At 36.8% G+C, this 23,682-nt stretch overlaps 1 protein-coding gene across 1 annotated transcript in view; it reads left to right on the top strand.

Moving 5' to 3' along the window:
• The first annotated feature begins 590 nt into the window (after positions 1-590).
• The window catches only part of LOC137744405 (E3 ubiquitin-protein ligase UPL7-like), a 30,357-nt gene continuing 7,265 nt past the window's right edge, over positions 591-23,682 (top strand). The window contains exons 1-9 of the mRNA XM_088680915.1: positions 591-728; positions 2,060-2,190; positions 8,444-8,577; positions 9,940-10,076; positions 17,089-17,313; positions 17,399-17,983; positions 18,840-19,082; positions 21,159-21,890; positions 21,977-22,064. Coding sequence (XP_088537041.1) covers positions 591-728; positions 2,060-2,190; positions 8,444-8,577; positions 9,940-10,076; positions 17,089-17,313; positions 17,399-17,983; positions 18,840-19,082; positions 21,159-21,890; positions 21,977-22,064 — 2,413 coding nt within the window. The remainder of the gene's footprint in view (positions 729-2,059; positions 2,191-8,443; positions 8,578-9,939; positions 10,077-17,088; positions 17,314-17,398; positions 17,984-18,839; positions 19,083-21,158; positions 21,891-21,976; positions 22,065-23,682) is intronic.

Genomic DNA, 23,682 nt, shown 5'->3' with positions numbered 1-23,682 from the left:
TTATTTAACTCGATTTTTTCTACCTAATCAATCAACAAGTGTAGTTGATGAATGATGCTAAAAGAAGACGTCAACCACTGAGTTGTAGCTCCTAGGTGATATAGGAACCCATATATTGTTGTTTCAGTAATTTTCTTTCAAAAATATCAAGAGAAATTCTTGTTGATAAGGGTAGATATAAAAAACGGGTAAGGAGATTAATTTATTTATTTCATACTAGTCCTGATCTTGCATATGCTATGAGCATTGTAAGTTAGTTTATGCACTCACCCAATGAAGATCACATGGTTGCGGTAATGCGAATTTTGTCATATCTGAAATCTACACCCATTAAAGGAATACTTTATGGAAAACATGGGCATCTAAAGGTTGAGGGGTTTATATATGCAGATTAGGCTAACAATGTAATTAAAAGACGGTCTACATATGGGTATTTTATGTTTGTTGCAAGTAATTTGGTTACGTGGCGTAGTAAGAATCAGAAAGTGGTGTAAAGGTAGTCTGCAAAAGTTGAGTATGAAGGTATGGCACACGGCATATGTGAACTTTTACGATGTCTTCGATATCTTGGTTTTGAACCAAAGAAGGCAATGGAGTTATATTGTGACAATAAATCTGCAAGGGAAAAAGCTGATAGTCTGATACAACATGATCGAACAAAGCATGTGGAGGTTGACCAACATTTTGTCAAGGAATATCTTGAAAGGAAGATTGTGTCTATACCATTTGTGAGTTCGCAATAGCAATTGGCTGATGTTTGTACTCATGAAGTATCTAGTAAGGTTTTCCAAGACCCAATCATCAAGTTAGGCATGTATGATATCCATGCACTAACTTGAGGGGAATGTTGATTTGAGTCTTAATTGTAAATATTCTTAAAGTTGTTGTAAACTTCTAGTTTAAGTGTGATTGTGTAAATCCTAGATTAGATTTGATTCTAGTTATTCTTTCCTATATGGACTTGTATTCCTTGGTGGAGAAGGATTTCTTCTCTCTTATTACTATAAATAAAGGCACTGCGTAGGGGGAATAAAAACATCCTTTACACATTCCTCTACATAACCCTACAGACACATATTTCTCTCCAATTTCTCTATGTGTCACCGACCCCCTTCCCCTGTTAGATAAAATAAGCTACAACACGTTATCAGCACGCTCATACCACTGCGCTTAACAATCTGACGTGGAAGCTTTCTACATTAAGCCAGTTGATCAATATCATCACGCAATTAGGTTCTTCCAAAACAACGGTTTTTATCTCAATATTTTTGCAGCCCTGATAACATGAACATTCACCATAATGCATGACCCAACCTTACACTTTTCAAATTTTAGATTCTACATAAATTGTGTATGCATTATATTCACAATTATTGAATTATGTGAATTTATTTGCCATGAATTGCTTCAAATATATGTTCATTCATTAAAATTACTTGTCAATATGCATTGGAAAAAAAAAATGAAAAAAAAGAAAAAAATCAGAAACTCTTAGGGTTCTTCGAACCCATGATCTGTGACACAACCTAAGCCCAAACTAGTTTCTCTAAGCCACGATGCACCGTAGCCAAACCCATACTCCATCTGAGATGATGCCATTTTTGGCATCAAACCCACGACCCAACGCCTCCCGTAGTCGACCACAGCCTCACCGCCATTTTCCTTGGGAAATCACGACATGCAGTCGTGCTTGGGACCAAACCATCGTTGGCGACGATGAGTTTTTCTCTGAAAATCGATGGAAATCGGTGAATTTTTCGACGAATTCTTCAAATCCTCAAAGGTTTCTTAAACCCCTTAACATTAAAACTTGATTTTATGTCTAAACCTAGGGTTCCCAATTAAACCCCCGTGCATCACCGTGCTGTGACCATTTGAGGAAAGTTGCCTAAAGCGACGGTGGAGCTTTTTCTGGTTCAAAACCAACACCCAGCGCCACTGGGGTGTTTTGGGTTTCCAAACCCGCGCCCTAGTGGGCCTCGGACCCTTGGGCCTGCATCGCACAACACCCTTGTGGGCTTGCTATTTGCTTTTGCTACCACGGTCTAACTCCAAACAGCCTATTGGGCTGAATGGGACTCTCAGCCCGCGAACGACACCAGCTCGTGGCTTTGGTGTCCCCGTGTCCTACGATGCACTGGATTGCATCCCCACAGGTTCATCTATCTACGCTGTACACAATCCAAGCCTGTACCTGGTGCATCGATGCACCTGCATCATGCCGCATTGGATTAGCGCCCTTTCCTAGGCCTATTTTAAGCATGATATTTCCTTGGTAGCCCGCTTGCTACCTTGAGCATGAACAACCTTGGCCTAATTTGCCTATTCCAGCCCAAGTTTGGGCCTGGACTGCACGGTTCCAATTTGCTCAGCCCACCCGTGGGCTTTGGCCCATGTTTTTGGGGCCCGAGCTTAATTGTTTTTTTTTTTTTTAGACAATTTGGGTTTTATAATTTTTGCCCACACTTTAAATTTGCCCCAAAGTCCAAATAATTAATTCAATTATAATTATAGACCTAAAGTTCTATTTGCATATTTTCTTGTTGCATATTTATGTATATATATTTGTGTTTATCTGCAGGAACATACGAACTTGAAGTTCATAATTATTTCAAAACCTGAAGTTTCTAGAAACATGCCTTGTTTGAAAAACTAAAGTTTTCCTTAAAAACTTAAACCAATACATGTCTATTAGAACCTGAATGTTCTACTCCTATGTGAATGGATTGATTTTTTCCTCCATTACACTAACCACATCTTGACCATCTATTTTGTGATAGGAACATATCAAATTTGAACAAAATCGACTTTACTGCTTTAGAGGTCTTTGGAAGGAACTACCTTAAATGGGTCCAAGATGTGAAACTCCACCTCACTACAAAGAATTTGTCCTGCCATTAAAGATCAGACGGACAACCCAATTGGCGAAGCTGAAAAAGCCATTGCCATGATCTTTATCCAAAGTCATATTCATGACACACTGCAAACCAAGTATCTTGCTGAGGAAGATCCACAAGCACTATAGGTCGCTTTGGCTGATCGCTTTGATCACCAAAAGAACATCTTCTTACTTGAAGCAAAACATGACTGGCAGCATTTGCGCTTCCAAGACTTTAAGTTTGTGAATGAATATAATTATGAAGTTTGTCGAATCCGATCACTTCTCAAGTTTTGTAACGAAATTTTGACCGAAGATGATCTCCTGAAGAAGAGCTATTCGACCTTCTTTGCTACTAATATTGTCCTTGATGTGATATAAACTAGCACACAAATTAAACCCTTTTTAGATAGTTGTAGTATATGAAAGTAGGGATCGTTCTAGGCCGGGGATTAGAAGGGATGCTAATCTACTCAAATTGAACTCAATTACACTTAACTAGACTCAAAAACAGAAAACTAGACTCTAATGACTCAAAACAACCTAGAATGACTCAAAATAGCACAAAACAAACAAATTGACTCAAAACAGGAACTAAAGAATGATTTGGACGAATTCTAGACTTATGTTGACTCAAAACATTAAAAAGAAACCAATTTAAACATATTCTAACTCAAAGACACAAAATATAAAGGGGGAAGTGGTTTTTGACGAATTTAAAGTAAAAACAAATAGATTTAAAGACTATAAATAACTTTGGACGAAATTGGGTGTTTTAATGGGTGAATGGCTAGCTAGAGGGTTCATCTCCACACATGACACATATGCATACAAATCGATTCCCAGTTATTATTCATATAAACCATGAATGACAATGCCCCAAATTAGCTGTGAACTGCACAAATTAATTCTCAGATTTTCCTAATTTCATTGAATTGGACTCAGCGACACAATCAAGTTATTTTTATCAAGTTCCCTATATGAACTGCATGATAGAGATACATATCAAAGATCATTAAGTTCTATAAAAATCATAAGCATTGACATGATATTCGTAACTATGAACTGCATGATACTCTTGCCATGGATTTACTTAACACAATCATGACTAGTGACTTCCACTACTTATACATATAAGTTCATAATGATTAGGTGAAATTCCCTTATATTTTAGCATCAAATTCATGCATGCAAACTAAGAATGCAACCTTAATCAACGTACAAGAATAAGTTATCAATCAAACAAATAAGTAAATCGCATTCATGTTTTATGAAACAATAACTGGAGGAAATCAATTCATATCACATATATGTTCATGGCTTTGAATTCTCCTCTAACCAAAACGAGTTTAGTTCCTCATGTTCGCACTTAAACAAAGATAACTCAATTTAAACATTGAAAACAAAAGATAGAATACATCTAAGAATGTTCCAGCAATCCAAGCTTGAATGGCAAAGCACGACTCCAAGGGTCTCTTCTCCTTTCTCCTTGCAAGGCTATGGTACAAGAGAGATTTCTGTGTATGATGGATGTGTGGTGTGAATTGTGGTGAGAGATGGGTCGTGAATGAATGTTGCGGCACTATGTATTTATAGGGAGAATGAGGGCACGACAAGGGCTGAGAATGAGGGGAATTAGGACTCCAAATCAACAAAGAATAAGGACACTCTCAATCAGATTCCAGGGAGGAAAAGGAATGGTCCTTGCGGCAGATTCTAGAACTTCTAGAACGGTTGGTGCCAATAAACAAGGGCAGATGAAAAGGTTTCTATAAACCTGATTAGTAGGTATCCTAATGTCATTTAGATGTCCTCCTTGCAGCTGGAATTAAGGTGGGATAAGATAAGGTTAGGATAAGATAAGATTTTAGATAATGTTTGGATAAAATAAGGTGGTTTGGATATTGTTTCCTTCTTGTTAGCTGATTCCTTATCTTCCAATTCTTGAATTAATTCTTCCAGATATTAAGCACATTCCTAGCCCTTCTTGAACTTCACATTCATCCATCCACCTTGCTCCATGCATGTGCTATCCATTCATAGCCCAAAACTGCTCTAAAACGCTCCAAATTGCACTTTATTGCCAACTTTGTCATTTGAACCTAAAAATACATGTAACTAGTCTAAAACACTCTAATAAGTAGAATTTAGCTATGTAAATGCAAGAAAACAAGCTAACTAAGTAGCCTAAATATGCTCCTATCAAATTCCCTCGCATAGCTTTTGCTAGTCCCCGAGCAAAACAAAGAAAACAAAACACAACCTAAACCTTCCAACAATAGCCTCAGGGATTTTCAATGCAACATGACATGTTAAAAATCACTACTCCCACAGATTTTAGCTATCCCGACGCTCGAGCATATACTTAACCGCAGTCACCACTCACTAGCTTGCATTTAATCAATTAAAACAACATTTTGAATGTAGTAACATGCCTTAGAGAATTCACTCAATTCCTCACCTGATATACTCCCTACACTAGGTATATGTGAGAAGATTGATGTAAACATGTGGACTAGCACTCACATATGTATAATCAAATAAGGCACTTTCTGGAATTGTTAATACAACATGTGTATGATCTCATGAATGGAATGCCACTACTTAGATGCAAGAACCAGGGCTACCATATACTCGTACCAATATCAAACTCTACATATTGAAACACATAACAATCAAGGTAGAAATCTAAGGGTTGCAACGGGGCTAAGGTATTGGCTAACAAAGAAAGGTAAGGACAAACAAAAGTTCTTAAAGCAATAGTAAGCAAAATAATGAAATAAACACTTAGAATTCAACTTTTGATTGCAGAAATCAACTTTAAACACCCATGGGAGATTCACACAACACTTAGGGCCAGATTTAAACTTTTGGTTCTTCAACAACCAACACTTGTGAGTTCATTCTCACTTATTTCTCAACTCTTTTCCTTTCTTTTCTTCACTTTTTCTTCTTTTTTCTTTCTTTTTTCACATTTATTTTTTTTTTCTTCTTGCCCTTCTCTTTCTTTGGCACACTAAACGTACATCCTCATAGAATTCCAATGAAAAACCTTCCCCCACACTTGTTTCTCTACAAATTGTAGATCAAAAGGAACTCCCTCTAAGTCGTGCTCCGCTATTCTTTAAGAACAAGGGATGGTGGCGTACAGAATTGTTGTCAACTAGTGAACAGTTTATTTGGTATAAGGTACAATTCTCATACATCGATTTATCTCGACCTTAATTTTTATCGTTCTCTCAGCACATATCTGACGGTTTTCTTGTATTACATTATTTTTCGATGCTTATTGTCTTTAGTTAGACAAACTTCAAAACTCCACTCCTTCCGGACCCTGTTGTGGTGGATTTGAAGGGTATGGGCAAGGGCCATGCTTGGGTGAATGGCTACAGCATTGGAAGGTTTTGGCCAAGTTACAAGACAGAATGTGATGATACTCAGAGTTGTGACTACCGTGGAGTGTATGGGACCGACAACTGTGCAACTAATTGCTGAGAATCCACACAAAGATGGTAATCAAATCAATATTGATTAGAAAACTAGATTTTAATCCTTAAATAAGAAGTTTAGAGAAATGTCTTATACAAGTTAAAAAATTGATTTTAGTCCCTAGACTCTATTTAGTGTCACCATATATGCATTCACTGTCTTTAAAAAAAAAAAAAAAAAATTATGGTGTCCATGAATTAAATTATATGAAAAATATTGTAATTTTAATATGCATTTGAATTCAAATGAATTTGCTCTTATTTGTTGACATTTTGCATCACCAATTTCCGGTAAGTATCTTACATAAGAAAATATTTTGGGTAAAGACATTTTGTTACACTAATGTTTTTGCACATTTTTTTATGTGCCACAAATTTATTATACTATTTAGGTACATACATTTTTCGGTACACTAGTTTAGTATAATATGTTTAGATACAAACATTTCGGTATACTAGTTTAGTATAATATATTTAGGTACAAACATTTAGATACACTAGTTTAGTATAAATGTTTAGGTACGGACTTTTCGGTACACTTATGTTTTTGCATATTTTCTTATGTGCTAATTCATTATAATATGTCACATCCCGGCCCGGGGCATATCACTTCCTGGGCCCGCTCTACCACCGTAGCACGATATTGTCCGCTTTGGACTTACCATTCCCTCACGGTTTTGTTTTTGGAAACTCACGAGCAACTTCCCAGTGGGTCACCCATCATGGGATTGCTCTAGCCCCCTTCTCGCTTAACTTCGGAGTTCCGATGGAACCCGAAGCCAGTGAGCTCCCAAAAGGCTTCGTGCTAGGTAAGGATGGGAATATACATATAAGGATCACTCCCCTGGGCGATGTGGGATGTCACAATCCACCCCCCTTAGGGGCCCGACAACCTTGTCGGCACACACGCGACCAGGGTTAGGCTCTGATACCAAATTGTCATATCCCGGCCCGGGGCAGATCACTTCACGGGCCCGCTCCACTACCGTACCACGATATTGTCCGCTTTGGGCTTACCATTCCCTCACAGTTTTGTTTTTGGGAACTCACGAGCAACTTCCCAGTGGGTCACCCATCACGGGATTGCTCTAACCCCCTTCTCGCTTAACTTCAGAGTTCCTACGGAACCCGAAGCCAGTGAGCTCCCAGTGAACTCCGAAGTTAAGCGAGAAGGGGGCTAGAGCAATCCCGTGATGGGTGACCCACTGGGAAGTTGCTCGTGAGTTCCCAAAAACAAAACCGTGAGGGAATGGTAAGCCCAAAGCGGGCAATATCGTGCTACAGTGGTGGAGCGGGCCCGGGAAGTGATCCGCCCCGGGCCGGGATGTGACATTATGGTATCAGAGCCTAACCTTGGCCGTGGTGTGCCGACGAGGACGTCGGGCCCCTAAGGGGGGTGGATTGTAAGATCCTACATCGCCCAGGGAAGTGATCCTTATATGTATATTCCCATCTCTACCTAACATGAGGCCTTTTGGGAGCTCACTGGCTTCGGGTTCTGTAGGAACTCCGAAGTTAAGCGAGAAGGGGGCTAGAGCAATCCTATGATGGGTGACCCACTGGGAAGTTGCTCGTGAGTTCCCAAAAACAAAACCGTGAGGGAATGGTAAGCCCAAAGCGAACAATATTGTGCTACGATGGTGGAGCGGGCCGGGGAAGTGATCCGCCCCGGGCCGGGATGTGACAATATATTTAGGTACAGACATTTCAGTACACTAGTTCAGCAAAATATATTATGGTACGGATGTTTAGATACACTAATTAGATGAGTTAAACAAAATGAATGAATTAAAATGTGTATAATAATAAATTTAAAACTTAAGTGGAGACCTTAAATAAAATATACATTAAATATTAAAACAACTAAATTTGAATTAGGTAAACTACAAAGGACTAAAACCAATATGTAATCTAACATTATGTTTTTATTTAATTTTACTCTTCTTGAAGGATTAAAACTCATAAATCCTTTATATTTATTTACTTATGTTAATTGCTAACTATTAAAATGCACGTGAACACTTGAACTTGAGACGTCTTTTAATATTTTATTCTCATCTTTGATTGAAAATATTAGGTATCATATTCCACGACAATATCTCCGCGACGAGGAGAATACTTTGCTTTTGTTTGAGGAAATTGGTGGTAGTCCTTACAGTATTACAATCCAGACTGTTACTGTTGGAAAAATCTGTGCGGATGCTTCTGAAGGTAATGTCTTGGAATTATCATGCCAAGTGTGGAGCCTTCTAGAGGCTACAGGTGGACTTTTATTCAAGAAAGACAAGATTGCCCTCAATAAATGGGGAGGCTTCTCAAATGTTTCCACGCATAGCTTATATCCTTGAAGGTCTCAGCAACTGAATATGACTACCCACAGCTTACCTGCCCTTGGCAAGGAATTAAAGATAAGGATTAATTACCCAAATCCTATCTTTAATACATTCCCAATTGAAGATTGACTCCAATCAAGTAAGTAATCTTAATTTAAATAAATTAAGGATTATTACATCATTATCTCAAGATATTATTTCCTATTTAATATCTTGGGAATATTTAGAGAATATCTCTCCATTAAACACTATGGATAGCCCTATCCCTATAAATACCCCATATTCTATCAAATTTTCAGAGCTTTGGCAACCCTAAACACTTTACTCTCTCAGATAAACTAACTTAGGCATCGGAGATCCGTTGACTTAACACCCCCCCCCCCACCTCGTGGGCGCATGAGGCTTAGGTCTCTGATCAAAGGTGTTGATTATTTTGCAGGTGCATTTTCGTCAAGACTGAAGACGGCGAAATTTTGCATCGACACCAAGGAGGTAGTATCATAAATGAGATTAATTTTGTTAGTTTTGGTATGCCGCATGGTTCGTGTGGAGCTTTCGGAAAATGTGTATGCGATTCAGCCACTGCTTTCTCTTACGTCCAGTAGCAATGTCTCTATAAAGATCAAGGTTCGATCAACGTCAATGAAACCGCTCTCGGAATTTTCAATTGTTACCAAGCAGCATTTGATTCTCAAGTGCAGTTCACTGGAAATCAATTGGCAGTCGAAATGGAATGTGCACATCCAAATTTCTAAACGGTAGCATGTAAAGCACTTGATCGTGGCTGCAAAAGAGAATAAATGGTGTGATTCAGAAATATTTAAACTATGCAATGCTTGTTAAAGTACTGCAAGGACTACCACATAATTTATACTACCATCTTATAGTTTAAACCACATTAATCTTTCTCAGTTTATAAAACTTGAAACAATAGAACCGTCTATCTTTCGATAAAATTATGGGTAAATTACAATTTATTCATTCAGATTTTTGTGTAATTACGTTTTCATGCAACATCTTTAAAATATTTCAATTTCATACATTTACTTAACATTCATCCCTCACAGCCCCTGCCGAGAAACACCATCTTTACCCTCGGTGACACTTTACTCTTTCTCCCTCCCTATCCTTCAACTTCTAAGACCTAGCTACAATCCCTAAATCAATTGAAATTGAAACACTAAAATCCCGAATTAGTCCCAATTTCCTGTTGAGATTCTCAGACGATATCTTTTTGCAGGATATCATCCGGAGTTCAAAAATGGTGTGACCCCCCACCAGAAGTGGGCCGATGAAATTGAAAGTGGTAGACCTCCACAAAAACGAAGACGTCGTGGTCGTCGCAAGGTGAAAGCCTCGCGCCCTGCCGCTACCGTTGTACCTAGTATTTCTTCACTCTCAATAGCACCATAGGAAAACAACAAAGGGCCCCCTCTTTGAGCCTGTGGCAATCCCCCAAACGCATCTCCCTACTGCTTATTATCCACATTTCCTTTGTCTTCTCTTCTTCATCTTCCTGCTCCTCTCTCTGCAAATAAACCGTGTCTAAATCCCACCATTCTCTTGCTTCCTCCTCTATCTGCAATCGTTGGGCTTTCTCTTTTTTTATTTTTTTTTCAATTTCTGGGTTTCTTTTTTTTTTTTTTTATTTTTATTTATTTCTCCACCCAGCCATTGACAGAAGAATACAAGGAAGTTGTCAAGGCGATGTTGGCGGGAACCATCCCTTCCTATTCTCTTGAATGGATGATTCGTCTATCAGGCGTAAGGCATTGTAGAACAGTACGTGGTCTGCCATTGGAGGGGTATGGTTTCGGTGGTGAAGGAAGGAAGAGAGGGCGGAAAAGATGGATGCAGTGGGGAACAAGGGTGAGGATGGATGGAGTGGGGAAGACGGATTGATACTAGAAAGAAATAAATTAAATCAAAATAAGTTTTTGGACTCACTTGTAAGTTTACAAATGTTATTAAATAGTAAATAAAAGAACTATAAGCATAACCTTCACTAAATACCCAAAACTAGTTCTAGAGATAACTCTTTGGAAAATTTTCATGGAGAGACAATTTTTGGTTAAATTTCACGTAGGGGCAACAAACTTTCTAAATATCAAGACTAGCCTTGAGAAAGCTTTGAAAAACTTATGCACAATGGTCCAAATCGTTTAAGGATGGTCCAACTTTTTCAACTAAGCACCTGACAACAATAAGTAAATCCCGCAGCTCAATTTTCTCTATGCAGAAATAGTAACTCCACTACTAAAAGTGACACATGCGGACAACTCCAAGTCTTCTTCCACGATAGCCATTTTTTCTTGGGACTCAAATCCTCTCTGAATCTGGCTTAGGGATCAATAGATCCGGACCATTACAATTATTATAACTTTTAGGAAAGTTCCTTATTTGTAGTCGTTTGATCAAATTTTAATGGTCCAAATCTATTGATCCTTATACTCAGATCTGAAGAGGATATGTGTCCTTTTTCTTGAAAGCAACCTCAAGTGTATATAAAGAAAGTTGTAGTCAGATGTAAACACACATAAAAACGTCCAAGTCCTTAGCTCCCTTAGCTCTCTTGCTCTCTTTGCATTGCTCTCTTGTAAACACTCCTCTTTGTAAACATTTGTATATTGATAAAAGTTCAAGTGTACAAGCAAGCTTCTAAGCTTAAGTAAGTTCTCTTTTTTAGTGTGTGTGTGTGTGTTTTTTTTTTAAGTAGACTTCTAGTCCAAAACAAGAAACACTATTATGGCTATATTATTATCTTGCTAAACCAATGATCATACTTTGTTTGAACACTCTGTTATAATTGAATATTGGTCATACAAATAACTAGACATTAATTAGGGTACCTCTGAGTTCTCAATAACTCTGAGTACATCCCTTATGACCTTTACAAAATCAGCTAGTAGTAATTTTTGGACAATGTAGACTTTAGTTCATGATAGATTGTCTTAGTTTAGAAATCAATGGGCAACAAAAAGAAAATTTACTCTAGACCAAAATAGTTTAGTTTGTTATTTTTCACTTAGAAAGCATAATCATATTTTGCATAGTTAAGAAAATCCCAAGCAAATAGTATTGTAGACCTTATTATTTGTTAAGCATGAAATTATAAATTAAAAAATAATAAGCATAATAATTTATTAAATTAGTTATTAGATAATTTAGAAGAATTCATGGAGGACAAACTAAAAACTTTCCCATAACAATAAGATTACACCAATGTTCAACTTTAAATCCTTATCTTTTTGCATTATTACTAGATGAGCTAACATGAGTGCTAACATGAGCGAATAAGTGAGACTTGTGCACCTTCAAAGTGTTGGACATCTCTTAATAATAGTTTTCCTATAAAGAATCTCTTAATAATACAATAAAGACTCTTTGGTCGTGAAATCGATGGTACGTGTGCATTCTAGGAAGTTTAGGGGTCACCGTATTAGCAGATCATCGGATATGTGAGACTTGTGTGCCTTCAAAGTGTTGGACATCTCTTAATAATAAAAATATTAATTAATAATAGTTTTCCTAAAAAAATTTCTTAATAGTACAATAAAGACTCTTTTGTTGTGAAATCGATGGTACATGTGCAGTAGAGAATATAAAATAAATAAGACATAATATTTACGAGATTCGACAAGTGTGCCTACATTCTCAAGGCAATAGTAGTATTCTCTGTCATTATCAAACATAAATTACAGAGCAATGAAAACAATAGATTTTGTATTTTCTTCTCTATAACAGTTGTGATCTAATAGGCCTTTATATAGGAATATATAATTTCCTGCTAAGGCCAAGAAATATGAAAGTAGTACATGCCACAGGAAACTAGCAGCACACTCTCAACATTTGTTGGCTAACAAGAAGTGCTGGGACGGTGCCTGTTTCTTCATGTGGGCCATCCACTTTTATATCACTCCCTATTGGATGGCCACAAGTCTTTGGTTGACTGTCTTTCAAATTTATCCACTAATAGCTCATGAGATGAATGAATGGTCTAAGGGAAACAAAAGTACTTTGCTCATATGACCAATATAGTATACTTTTAGACGCTCCCCCTGATGATATATCCCTCTTATTAGAATATTGTTGGATTAACTAACTTTTCATTAGGCCAATGCATGTTGGTGCAATTCTTGAACTTTTGAAGCGAAAACTTTGGCAATTAGCTAGTGAGGTTGTGTACCATATTAGCTTTGAACTCGTTTCTCCAGTTTCCATTACTTAATTCTTTATGTGAGTGATCTTTATGTAGGCGAGATATTCAGATTTTGCTAGCCCAATAAGACCATGGCTATTAGCGAGTTCATTGGAATAAAACAAGCTCATGTCTACAATTCCCCAGAGATAAAAGTAGATAAACTTTATTTCATTCCAATACCCATATGGTGGTATTGTATTTCGCAGGAAATTTAACATTTGATTCACTATATTGTGCTAAATAGTGTAAGACACATACTTAACTAAGATATGGTACTTCTGAACCAAATTTAATTCATCATTTCCCTCACGAGGATGAATGATTTTTTTAGTATCTAACTATTGATTAACCATTTGAATTTTCAAATCATGATCTTCAATCCATATGGTTCTTTGATACTCATAAGCCTTTTGATGGATAAGAATTATATTGGCATATCGCTCGATTTGCAGCTCGAGACAATATGCCGTTCAAGGATTTTCTACACTTCATGACACATTATTCTTTGGAATTTATACAGAGCAATTTGCTTCTATGTATACTTGAGGGATTTATTTATGGAGATATGTTTTAAGCATTTCATAAGCCTTCACATAATACATAATTCTCTATGGAAATGAACAAGTTGCACAATGAGATATCATGTTTACAAGAGTTTACTACAATTTCAGGTTTCAACTAGGAACCCTGTGTGATATCATGTGAGTATATTTTACTATATTACAAATGCTTATATGTAACCTTCTAGGTTCAACATCGTTGGCGATTTGTACTATAGGTTCTTTTTTCCTACGTTCTTACTAAATACTAATGGAGTTGTCTCTCTCCATTTTGACCAATAATTTTTCTTTTCATCAACAAACAAAAGAATGCGACTGAATATCAACACAACTTATGGATAACTCTAGTAGCTACTGTAAAACCAGAATTAACATTGATTACCATCAATTTGTTATCCCATAATTTTCATGTGCATGCGCATGCATAGTTTATAGGCATTTCATTGCTTTGGATATCCTTACCTCTTCAGGGACTTTACATTGTCTCTTCTATGACAGTCATATCTTATCAGATGAATTATTTGGAGAATTTGCATCATAATCTCCTCTAGAGTGTTATATAGTGTGAATTTTTAATCTCCACTTTTGGGGAGTTGACTCATTGGAACATATTCGCCTATCATGCTTCATGCATAAGACATATTAAAACATGTCCACGAATTGTCCTTTTGGGGCTTAAATCTATATGGTGACTGTCATGCTTCGAGCATACAACAGTTTAGTAGTGCCAAGTCCAAGGATTGTCTTATTGAGACTTCAATCCCTGCATCATCTTTGTAGCCTGATAATGCATTTAGTAGTTTATTATCATCAAGATTTGTATTACCTTCTACACATCATTTGAATGATGTAAACTGTGGAGACAGAACAATAGTTGAAGTTGTTCTTGTCTTCTGGCAGTCATAAACTCAAGTAAAGTTTGTTGGGTCTGTGAGTAAGATTCCTATCATTGAGCTTTGGTCTTCCATTCACTTAGTCAGCTACTCAGTTTCTCACTTTGAACTTCTATGGGTTCCTAATTGATCCTTCCACTTCAGCTTCATGCACAACAAAAGTGGTGTGCAGCCTTTGCCTTTGAATGGTCCTTTAAAGCATCATTTTTCAGTGTCTCATCCGTGTTTAGCAACTTCAGTGTAATAAGCCAACATTTGATCAACTATGCTGAGGTGTTGGTGACTTAACATCTTATGCCAACAACAGTTGAAGATGACTACTTGAGAGTAATGCAATGTAAGTAATTAGGCAAGGTTTCAGGCAACAACATTAGATACCTCATCTTTCCCTTGTTCTCTTCACCCTCACATTTGTTTGTTGAGTGACTGGTACAGTCATCCACTAAAGTAATTGAGACACAATACTTACGAAGTTCAGTAAGTGTGCCTACATCTTCGTGGCAGTAACAATATTCTCTCCCATTGTCAAACTGAAATTACAAAGCAATGAAAACAATAGATTGTGTGTTTTCTTCTTTTGTAACATTTGTGAGGTAATAGACCATTTATATAGGAAAACATATAGTTCCCTGCTAAGGCCAAGAAATGTGAAAGTAGCACACGAGACTAGTATCACACCTTCAACATTTGTGGGTTGACAAAAACCAGTGGGACGGTGCCTATTTCTCCACGTTGGTAATCCATTTTTTATTATTTTTTTTAACAAACAATATTATTTACACTAAGAGGGTGTGGAAGTGAGCTAAGCCTCATAATGGGCTACCAATAATGTGGTTCAAACTTACCTTTGGCGACAATCGAACCTAAGGCCTCTTACTTACAAGTGAAGAGGAATACCACTAGACCGTAGTACTGATTGGCTCATCCATTTTTATAACATCTTTTAGGATATCTCTTAATAATAAATTTTCCAAATTGCATGAATGGTCCCTATGAATTAGGATTTAAACATTCGTGGTGAAAAATGTTAGAAAATTTAACCCAAAAGTTGGATTTCTATCAAATCTCAATTAAATGTAGGAATAAAAATGTCCAACAACTCTTTTTTTTTTTTCTGTTACCCTTTCTTCTTTTCTCCTTTCTCTTTTTATGTGTACCTCCATGGATCCCCTACAAAATAACATGGCATTGGGCTCATCTGTTGCATCTCCCAAGGTTGAGGACTCAAGGAAACAACTTTTGGGTCCATTAAATTCGGGTTTTGAATTGAAAGCAATCGGTTCGAGGTTGTTGGAGAACAATTTAGAAACAAAAATAACAGAAATACAGAACTTGAAATACTTATACTTTATTACTAAAAAAATACTTGCAATACAGAATGAAATTACATAATAAATACAGAAATTAAAATGATACTAACTTGAGTGAATCAAAGGTAGAGGCTATCGCAAAAGCTATATCTTTCGAATAGTATTTTCGTCCCACTCTTGTGCTTGTGGTTCTACAACGTCTACTCGACCAGGATACAACTACCTAATTCTACAACCTGCACTAGATTATAGAATTCTAGCAAATTGTTTTGTGTTTTACTTTCTGGGAATTTTGTATGGATGAAAAAGAGGAAGAAAAGTTGAAGATACTTGGAAACTGTGATTGTGGATATATAAGTTGTTTCACACCCTTTCAAATACCTGTTCAACGTATTTGAAAATATATAACTCTTTCTAAGAGCTGTGTCTATTAATCAAAACGTTTTTTAATTAATAAATTAATTAAAAACTTAATCCAAAATTAAAATTAATGAATCTGATTAATTTTAACTTCCAAGGCCCCAAGGCCCAAGACCCTTGTCTTGATTAATTAATATTAATTGTATTAGGTTATATTATATAAACCTAATCCCACAACCATAAGGTCCAAAGCTTTCAATCCATTTCCAAATGGTCCAAATCCTAACTACTAGTGTAAAGGACTAGACATATATAAAGGCCATTGACAATTCAATGTTTCCCGATGTGGGACAATAGGAGTCTCAAAACTCCTACAAAGGTTAAATTCCACTTTGGTAGGGCAACCTATGAGAGTTATTGCAGATACACCTGAATATGAACAAAAATAGAATGGAGAAACAGATAAAAGAAAAGTTTAGGACCTTTGGTGGTGCGAGATTTGTTGTACTATCTTTTTGTTTTACTGAATTAGAGTAATTCTATTTTTAGCTAAAAGAAATGTTTAGTTAAGCTCCACAATGGAGGTATTGTGTTTGTTATGATAAAAACGCTAATGGTTGAAAGTGACAGGGTGAGAAATGGGAATAAAGATGCACTCACGTCTTTGAGGGAGATACTTGGACGACCAAAACTAGTGTTCCATTTATTTTTTAGTCAATAATGGAGATTTTTTTTTGGGGGGCGGGGGGGGTCTTCAATGAAGACCTCGGTAAAGGAGGTATGCCTGGCGCACGACTTGATAAAAAGTGAAGAGTTTAAATGGTTTTTGAAATTGACTCATCTCGTCAGCATGATCTTTGAATTTGAAAATTAATCAATGTAATCCTTAAAAATGGATGTCACAAATCAATGTGATCCTTCCATTAAATATCTGTCAAAAATTTTGTTGTCTGATAATGTGGCACATATCTTAGTCCCATAAGTCTAATTAAATATTTTTATTTGATTAAAAATATTTAAATAATAAAGGTTTTTTTTTGTTCTTATTTAATTTTGTGTTTTCAGAGAGTGTGGAGGCGCTACAGGGCCGTGAAGATGGCGGCGTTGGAGGTTCGAGGAGAGTGGAAGAAAGTGGTGGAACAGTATGCTGAGTTAGCCTTCACTGCAACATGGATTTCCAGCAATGTAGTGAGGCCTTTTCTTTTCTTTATTACTTGTTTTTCTACTTGGCATAGGAACATTCAAACTACAGAAATGTGCTCTATGAAGACCTGCTTTCAGATTCTACTGGTATGCTTCTTTTTTACAGTTGACTAGTTTTCTCTGCGTGTTTTAGCTGTTGGGTTGATTTCATTTTTCGTGTGTAGATTCAAAGAAGAACTTTTGTTCATTGGCAATCGGCACCCTTGAAGAGAGAAGAATCTGGAGTTATCAGTCAAGGAAGCTGATTTCTCTCTGCATGTTTGTTCTTTCTAAGTGTGACACGTCCCGTGCACTGGGTCAAGTTATTGTTGCTCTCACCTCCTTAGCAATGCGTTTTGTTGTTGTCTTAACTGATTTCAAAGGATGGAAGAGCGTTGCTGAGCATGACTGCCAGAGTGCAGATGCAGCAGTGAAGAATTTAGTTCGATTTATGGGGACTGGTGAAAGTGGTCTTTACCTATCTATTAGAAGATACAATAGCACATTGGATGCTCCTGGATTTTCACGGATAAGCAGTAACATACAAAGAGATGATAGTTTTCTGATTACAGCAAGTACAATAACTCTAGCTCTCAGGCCATTTCATCTAGCAAAGTTTGATTCAGATGGTCCTGGCTCATTGGATGCCCATTATGTTGCCGAGAAGTACTGCGTGTTTCTACTTACAATTCCTTGTCTTACTCAACGCCTTCCAGCTGTGCTTATATCTGCTATGAGGCACAAGTCCATTCTCTCACCTTGTTTCCAGACGTTACTGGTAAGGCTCATTAAATTTGAACCTAATAAGTGCAAATTCATTTTAGTAAGGTATTTCCTTTAATATACACTCTCATTAGAATATGTCTATCATTAGAATATGTCTTTGTAGATTTATCAGTGGTTATGATAACCCTTCTTTTGGATAGGAAGAGCCAACTTGCTTGTAGGAATCTATGTATAACTAGTGAGCAACAGTTGCATAATTCCAAGCTTAACCTGGCATTCCAAGTTGAAATCGTAGCTATCTCTTTTCCATGTAAAAGGGATCTATGCTAACCAATACGTCGACGTGATGCCAATTTAGTATGAGCGGGCCAGTTTAGGGAAAAGAAAAAAATTAATCTTATTAAGATTTTGGGAATAGCATCTCTCTTCTTCCGAAAACAATACATGCTTTATCAAACAATTATATTGGCTGGGGAATTAATTTTATTAATGGTTCAATACTTTGCGACACTTACTAATAGGTAAATGTGAACATATTGTGGAAGGTACCTTGTAGTTGCTAGTAACAATGACTCGGACCATTTCTCCATAGGAGACAACATTTTTCATATATTTTATTTTGACATTCTCAACTTGGGTAATCAGTGAGCAGATTCATTATTAAGTATGTATGATATTGGTTCTGTATTTTGTTCATTCTTCATAAATTGCATGCATCCCTCTATATGTCTTTCTATCTATGTTATGTGAATTTTCAAAAATTTTGTCATCGTATTTGGGGTTATAATCGCACATAAGTGATTAAAACCTAAGTTCCTTATTTTTTTTTTTTTTCCTTTTAAATATAACTTCTCAGTCCTGTAATTCCAACATGTGGGACCTGATCAAACTTTTTCAGGTGATGGCAGATTTTGAAGGACAAAATACTAAAGGAGACGTTAGATGTGGATCAATCAAAGGTTCATTTTCTTCCGAAGGTGATTCCCCCAGTTGGTTGGGCTCTTGTAAACATCATATGCCTAGCAACAGGGACAGAGAGTGATTCCGTTGATCCTGGAGGGTTCAATCAAGATTTGGACTCTGTCTCATATGTCTGTGCTGTTAACACTCTTGCAGAAACCTTATTGTCTATGCTTGAGAATGTTGACTGTGTTGATAGGAGCATATTTATACGACTTAATTGGCTTGTTCTTGTGCATTTACGTTGTTATTTCTTAGTTCTTTAAGTCTTTTAAGCCATTTTCGTATGTTTTCAGGTTCTAAGGGCTAAAGGAGCAAAGAAGTGCATTTTGGAGCCTTTTGGAGCATTTTTGGGCTAAGGATGGATAGCTTGTGCTTGGAGCCAAAGTGTTGGACGAAATTGAAGACCAAGTGAGCCTAGAATCGAAGGAAGAAGGAGGAATCAAGATTTGGAAACTAGTTTCCATTATGGGGAGTTTCTATTCTTGAAAGGTTTCCAATTATGCAAGTTTCCAAATAATGTAGTTGCCTAAATCACATGTTCTAGAAGCCCTAGACATGTGCCGCACCTTACCTTCCTCTTCTCTCCCAAAATCTGCAAGATTATGTCACAATCCCTTTCCTAAAAGCCTTAGCCGAACCTATACATTCCTTTTCTCCCAAAATCTGCAAGTTTGGCACTTTCCCTTTCTTTTCCTCCCTTGTGCCGCAAGACTTAGCCTTTTGCCCCTAATTCCTGATTTCAATTACCTATTCTAAAGGGATTTAACTTAATTCCTGATTCTTAGAATTGATTTAGGGAATTAAACACTTACCTATTTTTGAAAAGCCTTGCCGTGCACTTCCTTGGACCATTCCTCTTCCTTGCCGTGCAAGGGGGAGGATTCTTTCCTATTCCTAGAGTCTTTGACTTAATTTCTGATTACCTAAATAACCTAGGGTTTTAATTCCTGAAATCCTATTAATAAACCTCCTTGTTGCAGCCACAAAACATTCATTCATTCACCATTCACGCCAGAAATTCTTCCCTTCCCTCATTCTCCATATTTTCTGCCCAAAACCACTCCTTGCCGTCCCCTACATCCATCCCAAGCCTAAATCCATCATCCATAACCCCCTAAACCCACCAAAACCCTTGTGCTGCAGCAACTAGGAGAGGAAGGAGGCCTTGAACGTTTCATTCTCGCAGATTGGAGTGTTCTTAGGTGTACTTCGTTCTTGTTTTCAATGTTTACTTTGTTATTAATCTCTGAGTTTGCTGTAATCATGAGTGGCTAAACCCCTAATTAGTTAGGGGAAAGTTTGAAGCCATGAACATGTTTGAAATATGATTCGATTTCTTCCAATTGTGATTTGCTCAGTTGTGATTGCAATTCAATTATCTGTTTATTAAAAACTTGTTTTTGTATGTTGATTAAGGATGCATACTTAGTTTTCATGCATGAACTTGATGCTAGTTTATAAACAAGTTTCACCTAATCGTCACAAGTTTATAAACATGAGTAGTGAAGGTTGCTAGTCACAACCGTGTTAATTGAATTCTTGGCAAGAGTATCATGCATTCATAGTTACAATTGCCTCGTCAACACTTATAATTTTCATAGAGCATAATGATCTCTCATTGTATCTCTTCTATGCATTCATGTTGAGAACCGTTGGAGAATGATTTGAATTGTCGCATGCATCATCCAATTCAATAACATAAGGAAAATTTGAGGGTTAATTAGTGCATCACGGTTAACTTGGGGTGTTGAGCATCATAGTTAGTGAAAAGCAATTGGAGAATCGATTCATATATAAATGTGTCATGTGTGGAGAATGGACCTCTAACTAATCCATCCATCATCTTGTTTTCAAAATTCGTTTTACAATCTGCTTAGTTTTAAAACTTGTTTTGTTATTTCAATTTTCGTCAAATCAAAACCCCCCTTTACTTTCTTGTTCTTTAGTGTTTAGAATCTGTTTAGTTTATGTTTTGAAGTGTTTTGAATCAACCTATAATCTTAACTTCGTCCAAAATTGTGTTTAAGGTCAGAAACTGCCTAGTTAGTGTTTTTAGGCAGTTTTGAGTCTTTTGAACCTGTTTTGAGTCCCTTGAGTCTTTGTGAACATTTTTAACTTTGTTTTTATGTTTTTGAGTCAGTTTAGAGGTTTTAGCAAGCCCTCCTAATCCCCGGTCCAGAACGATCCCTACTTGCATCTTTACTACAACTTGACAACAAGAGGGTTAATTTGTGTGCTTAACTATTTTCGCATCATGTGTCAAGGATAAGGAGGCTCTCCAAAGTGATGTTGAAACCCATGAGAAGCCCAATACAGTTTTATGTGAGGGTGAGATGGGTTCCTTTAAGATGTACTTGGATATGTTTAGGCCTATTTCCCAGCAGTGGCATCTTACAGATCTCTTGGCAACAATGAATAAAGTTGGTGATATTCAAGGGTCTGAGACTTTGACACCAAAAAAAATTGAACGTTTAGGGAAGTCGGAACTGCTAGATATTGTGCATTTATATTCTTACACGCTCAGAATATTTTCATTCTCGAACCCCACAGTTGGGTCGTTTCCTGTCCTTAACGTGCTCTCTTTTACTCCTGGGTTTCTTGTGAATCTGTGGAGAGCCTTGGAAACTTACCTTTTTCCTGGGGATGGTCACACTGCTCCTGAGTATTATGATTGTATCAGTGGTGGTGTAAAAAAAGATGAGGCTTTTGAGAGAAAACTAAAACACACCAACAATGATGGAGTTAATAAGTGGGTCACTGTTCTTCATAAAATTACTGGCAAGTCGCAAGCAGGCGTTGATAATACAAAATTGAGTGATAGTCAACCTAAGCCTAGATTTGTTCATGAGGATTCTTCTGATGTTTGGGATATAGAACCTGTGAGGCATGGCCCTCAAGGTATTTCAAAAGACATGTCATGCATGCTTTATCTTTTCTGTTCAAGCTATTCGCACCTGCTTTCGATTCTTGATGATATAGAGTTTTACGAGAAACAGGTAAATAGTTTAAGGTTTTTCTAAGTTTCTATGTTTACACTGATTTCCTGGATTAGTCAATTCTAATCATTTGAGCATTTCAATAGGTGCCATTCACACTGGAGCAACAACTGAAAATTGCATCTGTTCTCAATACATTAGTTTATAATGGATTTTCTCAAACTATTCTGCCATGTTTAGTGTGTTTAGTTGCTGTTTTTATGTTTACTTTTGTTTGGTGTGATTTTAAGCTTAAAACATTGAGGACAATGTTTGATTTAAGTGTAGGGGGTAACTAATGTTGTTGATGCAAATTCGTGGGATTTTATCACCCATAACTTCCAATGTTGTTCCTTGCTGTTTTTAAGTGTTTTTAAGCTATTTTAGAGTGTTTTAGTGTGTGTTGACTTAAAAATCCGAAAATCCCCTAAAATTTTGAAAAATTGTTTTGAAAAACCCAAAAAGAGTTGTTTTTGTGTGTTTGTTTGTGTCGTAGGGTACCTTCCAACACAGTGATGAGGATTTGGTTTTTAATTGCATGATGGTTAAAGAAAGTTACAAACATGGATGGACGTTTGATATACTCTTTGGTTTATGCTTGGTTGTAGTTATAGTTTACGAATTCACATGTAATCACAAATGATAAAAATCAGTTTTTGTAACATGCTTGAAGGAAGGAACTTAAACAAACGCTACATCCCTGTGAGACTTGAGCCTAAACGTTATTTGGAGAGTAATAATCTGTGCATCATTGTTTTCTAAAGTCGTTGCATGATCTCATTATTCATTGCTTGGTTACTACTTAGAAGGCGTTTCATCACTTAGTTCCAAATGCTAGAACAATTGCCCATTTCATTCAAAGCATGTCATTGATTTGCATAACACATATTCAAGATGAAGTTGTGTAGTGACCACCATCAAAGCCAAACAGCCATGTGCCCTTCACTCATTTTGTGTTTAAGTTTAACCCTATTGAGCCGTGTTAGCCCATGCTCTTTGTTAACCCACATTATCCTCACCTAGCCTAGAATAGGACCATCCTTACCCTTGTTCTTGAAGCATAGTAAGCAATGAATTCCTTTTGATTAATGTGTTGCAGAAAATAAGTGTGGGGGAAAGAGTATTTATGTGAGTTGATGTGCCATAAGCACGGCTCAAAAAAAAAAAAAAAAAAAAAAAAAAAAAAAAAAAAGAAGTGAAAAAGAGTTCCAAAGTATGGTTTGTTGAAGTAAGGGCCCAAAACAATGAATTAGGCCATAAGAGTGTTTGAATCTCCCCTATTTGTCTAAAATTTGATTTCTGCTTTCTAAGTGAATTCTAAGTCTCAATTTCATTACTTTGCTTGCTATTGCTTAGAGAACTTTTGTTTATCCCTACCTTTCCTTGTGAGCCAATACCCCAAGCCCCGTTACAACCCTTGACTTCTATCTTGAGTGTTGTGCATTTCAATTGTGGAGTTTGAATTTGGTATGAGCATATGGTGTCACTGGTTCTCGCATCTAAGTAGTAGCATTCCATTCATGAGATCATATCTAAACACGTTTAATTACTCCAGAAATTGCTTTCTTTGTTATAACGTATGTGAGTACTAGTCTTTCATGTTTACATCAATCTTCTCACAAATAACTAGTGTAGGGTGTGTAGTCAGAAAATCTGAGTGAAAATTGAGTGCATAACTAGTGAGGAATTGAGGGAATTCTCTAAGGCATGTTACTACATTCAAAATGTGTTTTAATTGATTAAATGCGAACTAGTGAATGGTGACTATGATTAAGTATATGCTTGAGGGGAGGGAAGACTAAAAGCTATGTGA

The sequence above is a fragment of the Pyrus communis genome, chromosome 12 (genome assembly GCF_041283825.1).
Source record: "Pyrus communis isolate YQ-2024b chromosome 12, ASM4128382v1, whole genome shotgun sequence".
In the NCBI taxonomy this organism is placed as follows: domain Eukaryota; kingdom Viridiplantae; phylum Streptophyta; class Magnoliopsida; order Rosales; family Rosaceae; genus Pyrus; species Pyrus communis.
This window is presented reverse-complemented; position numbering and strand designations above follow the sequence as displayed.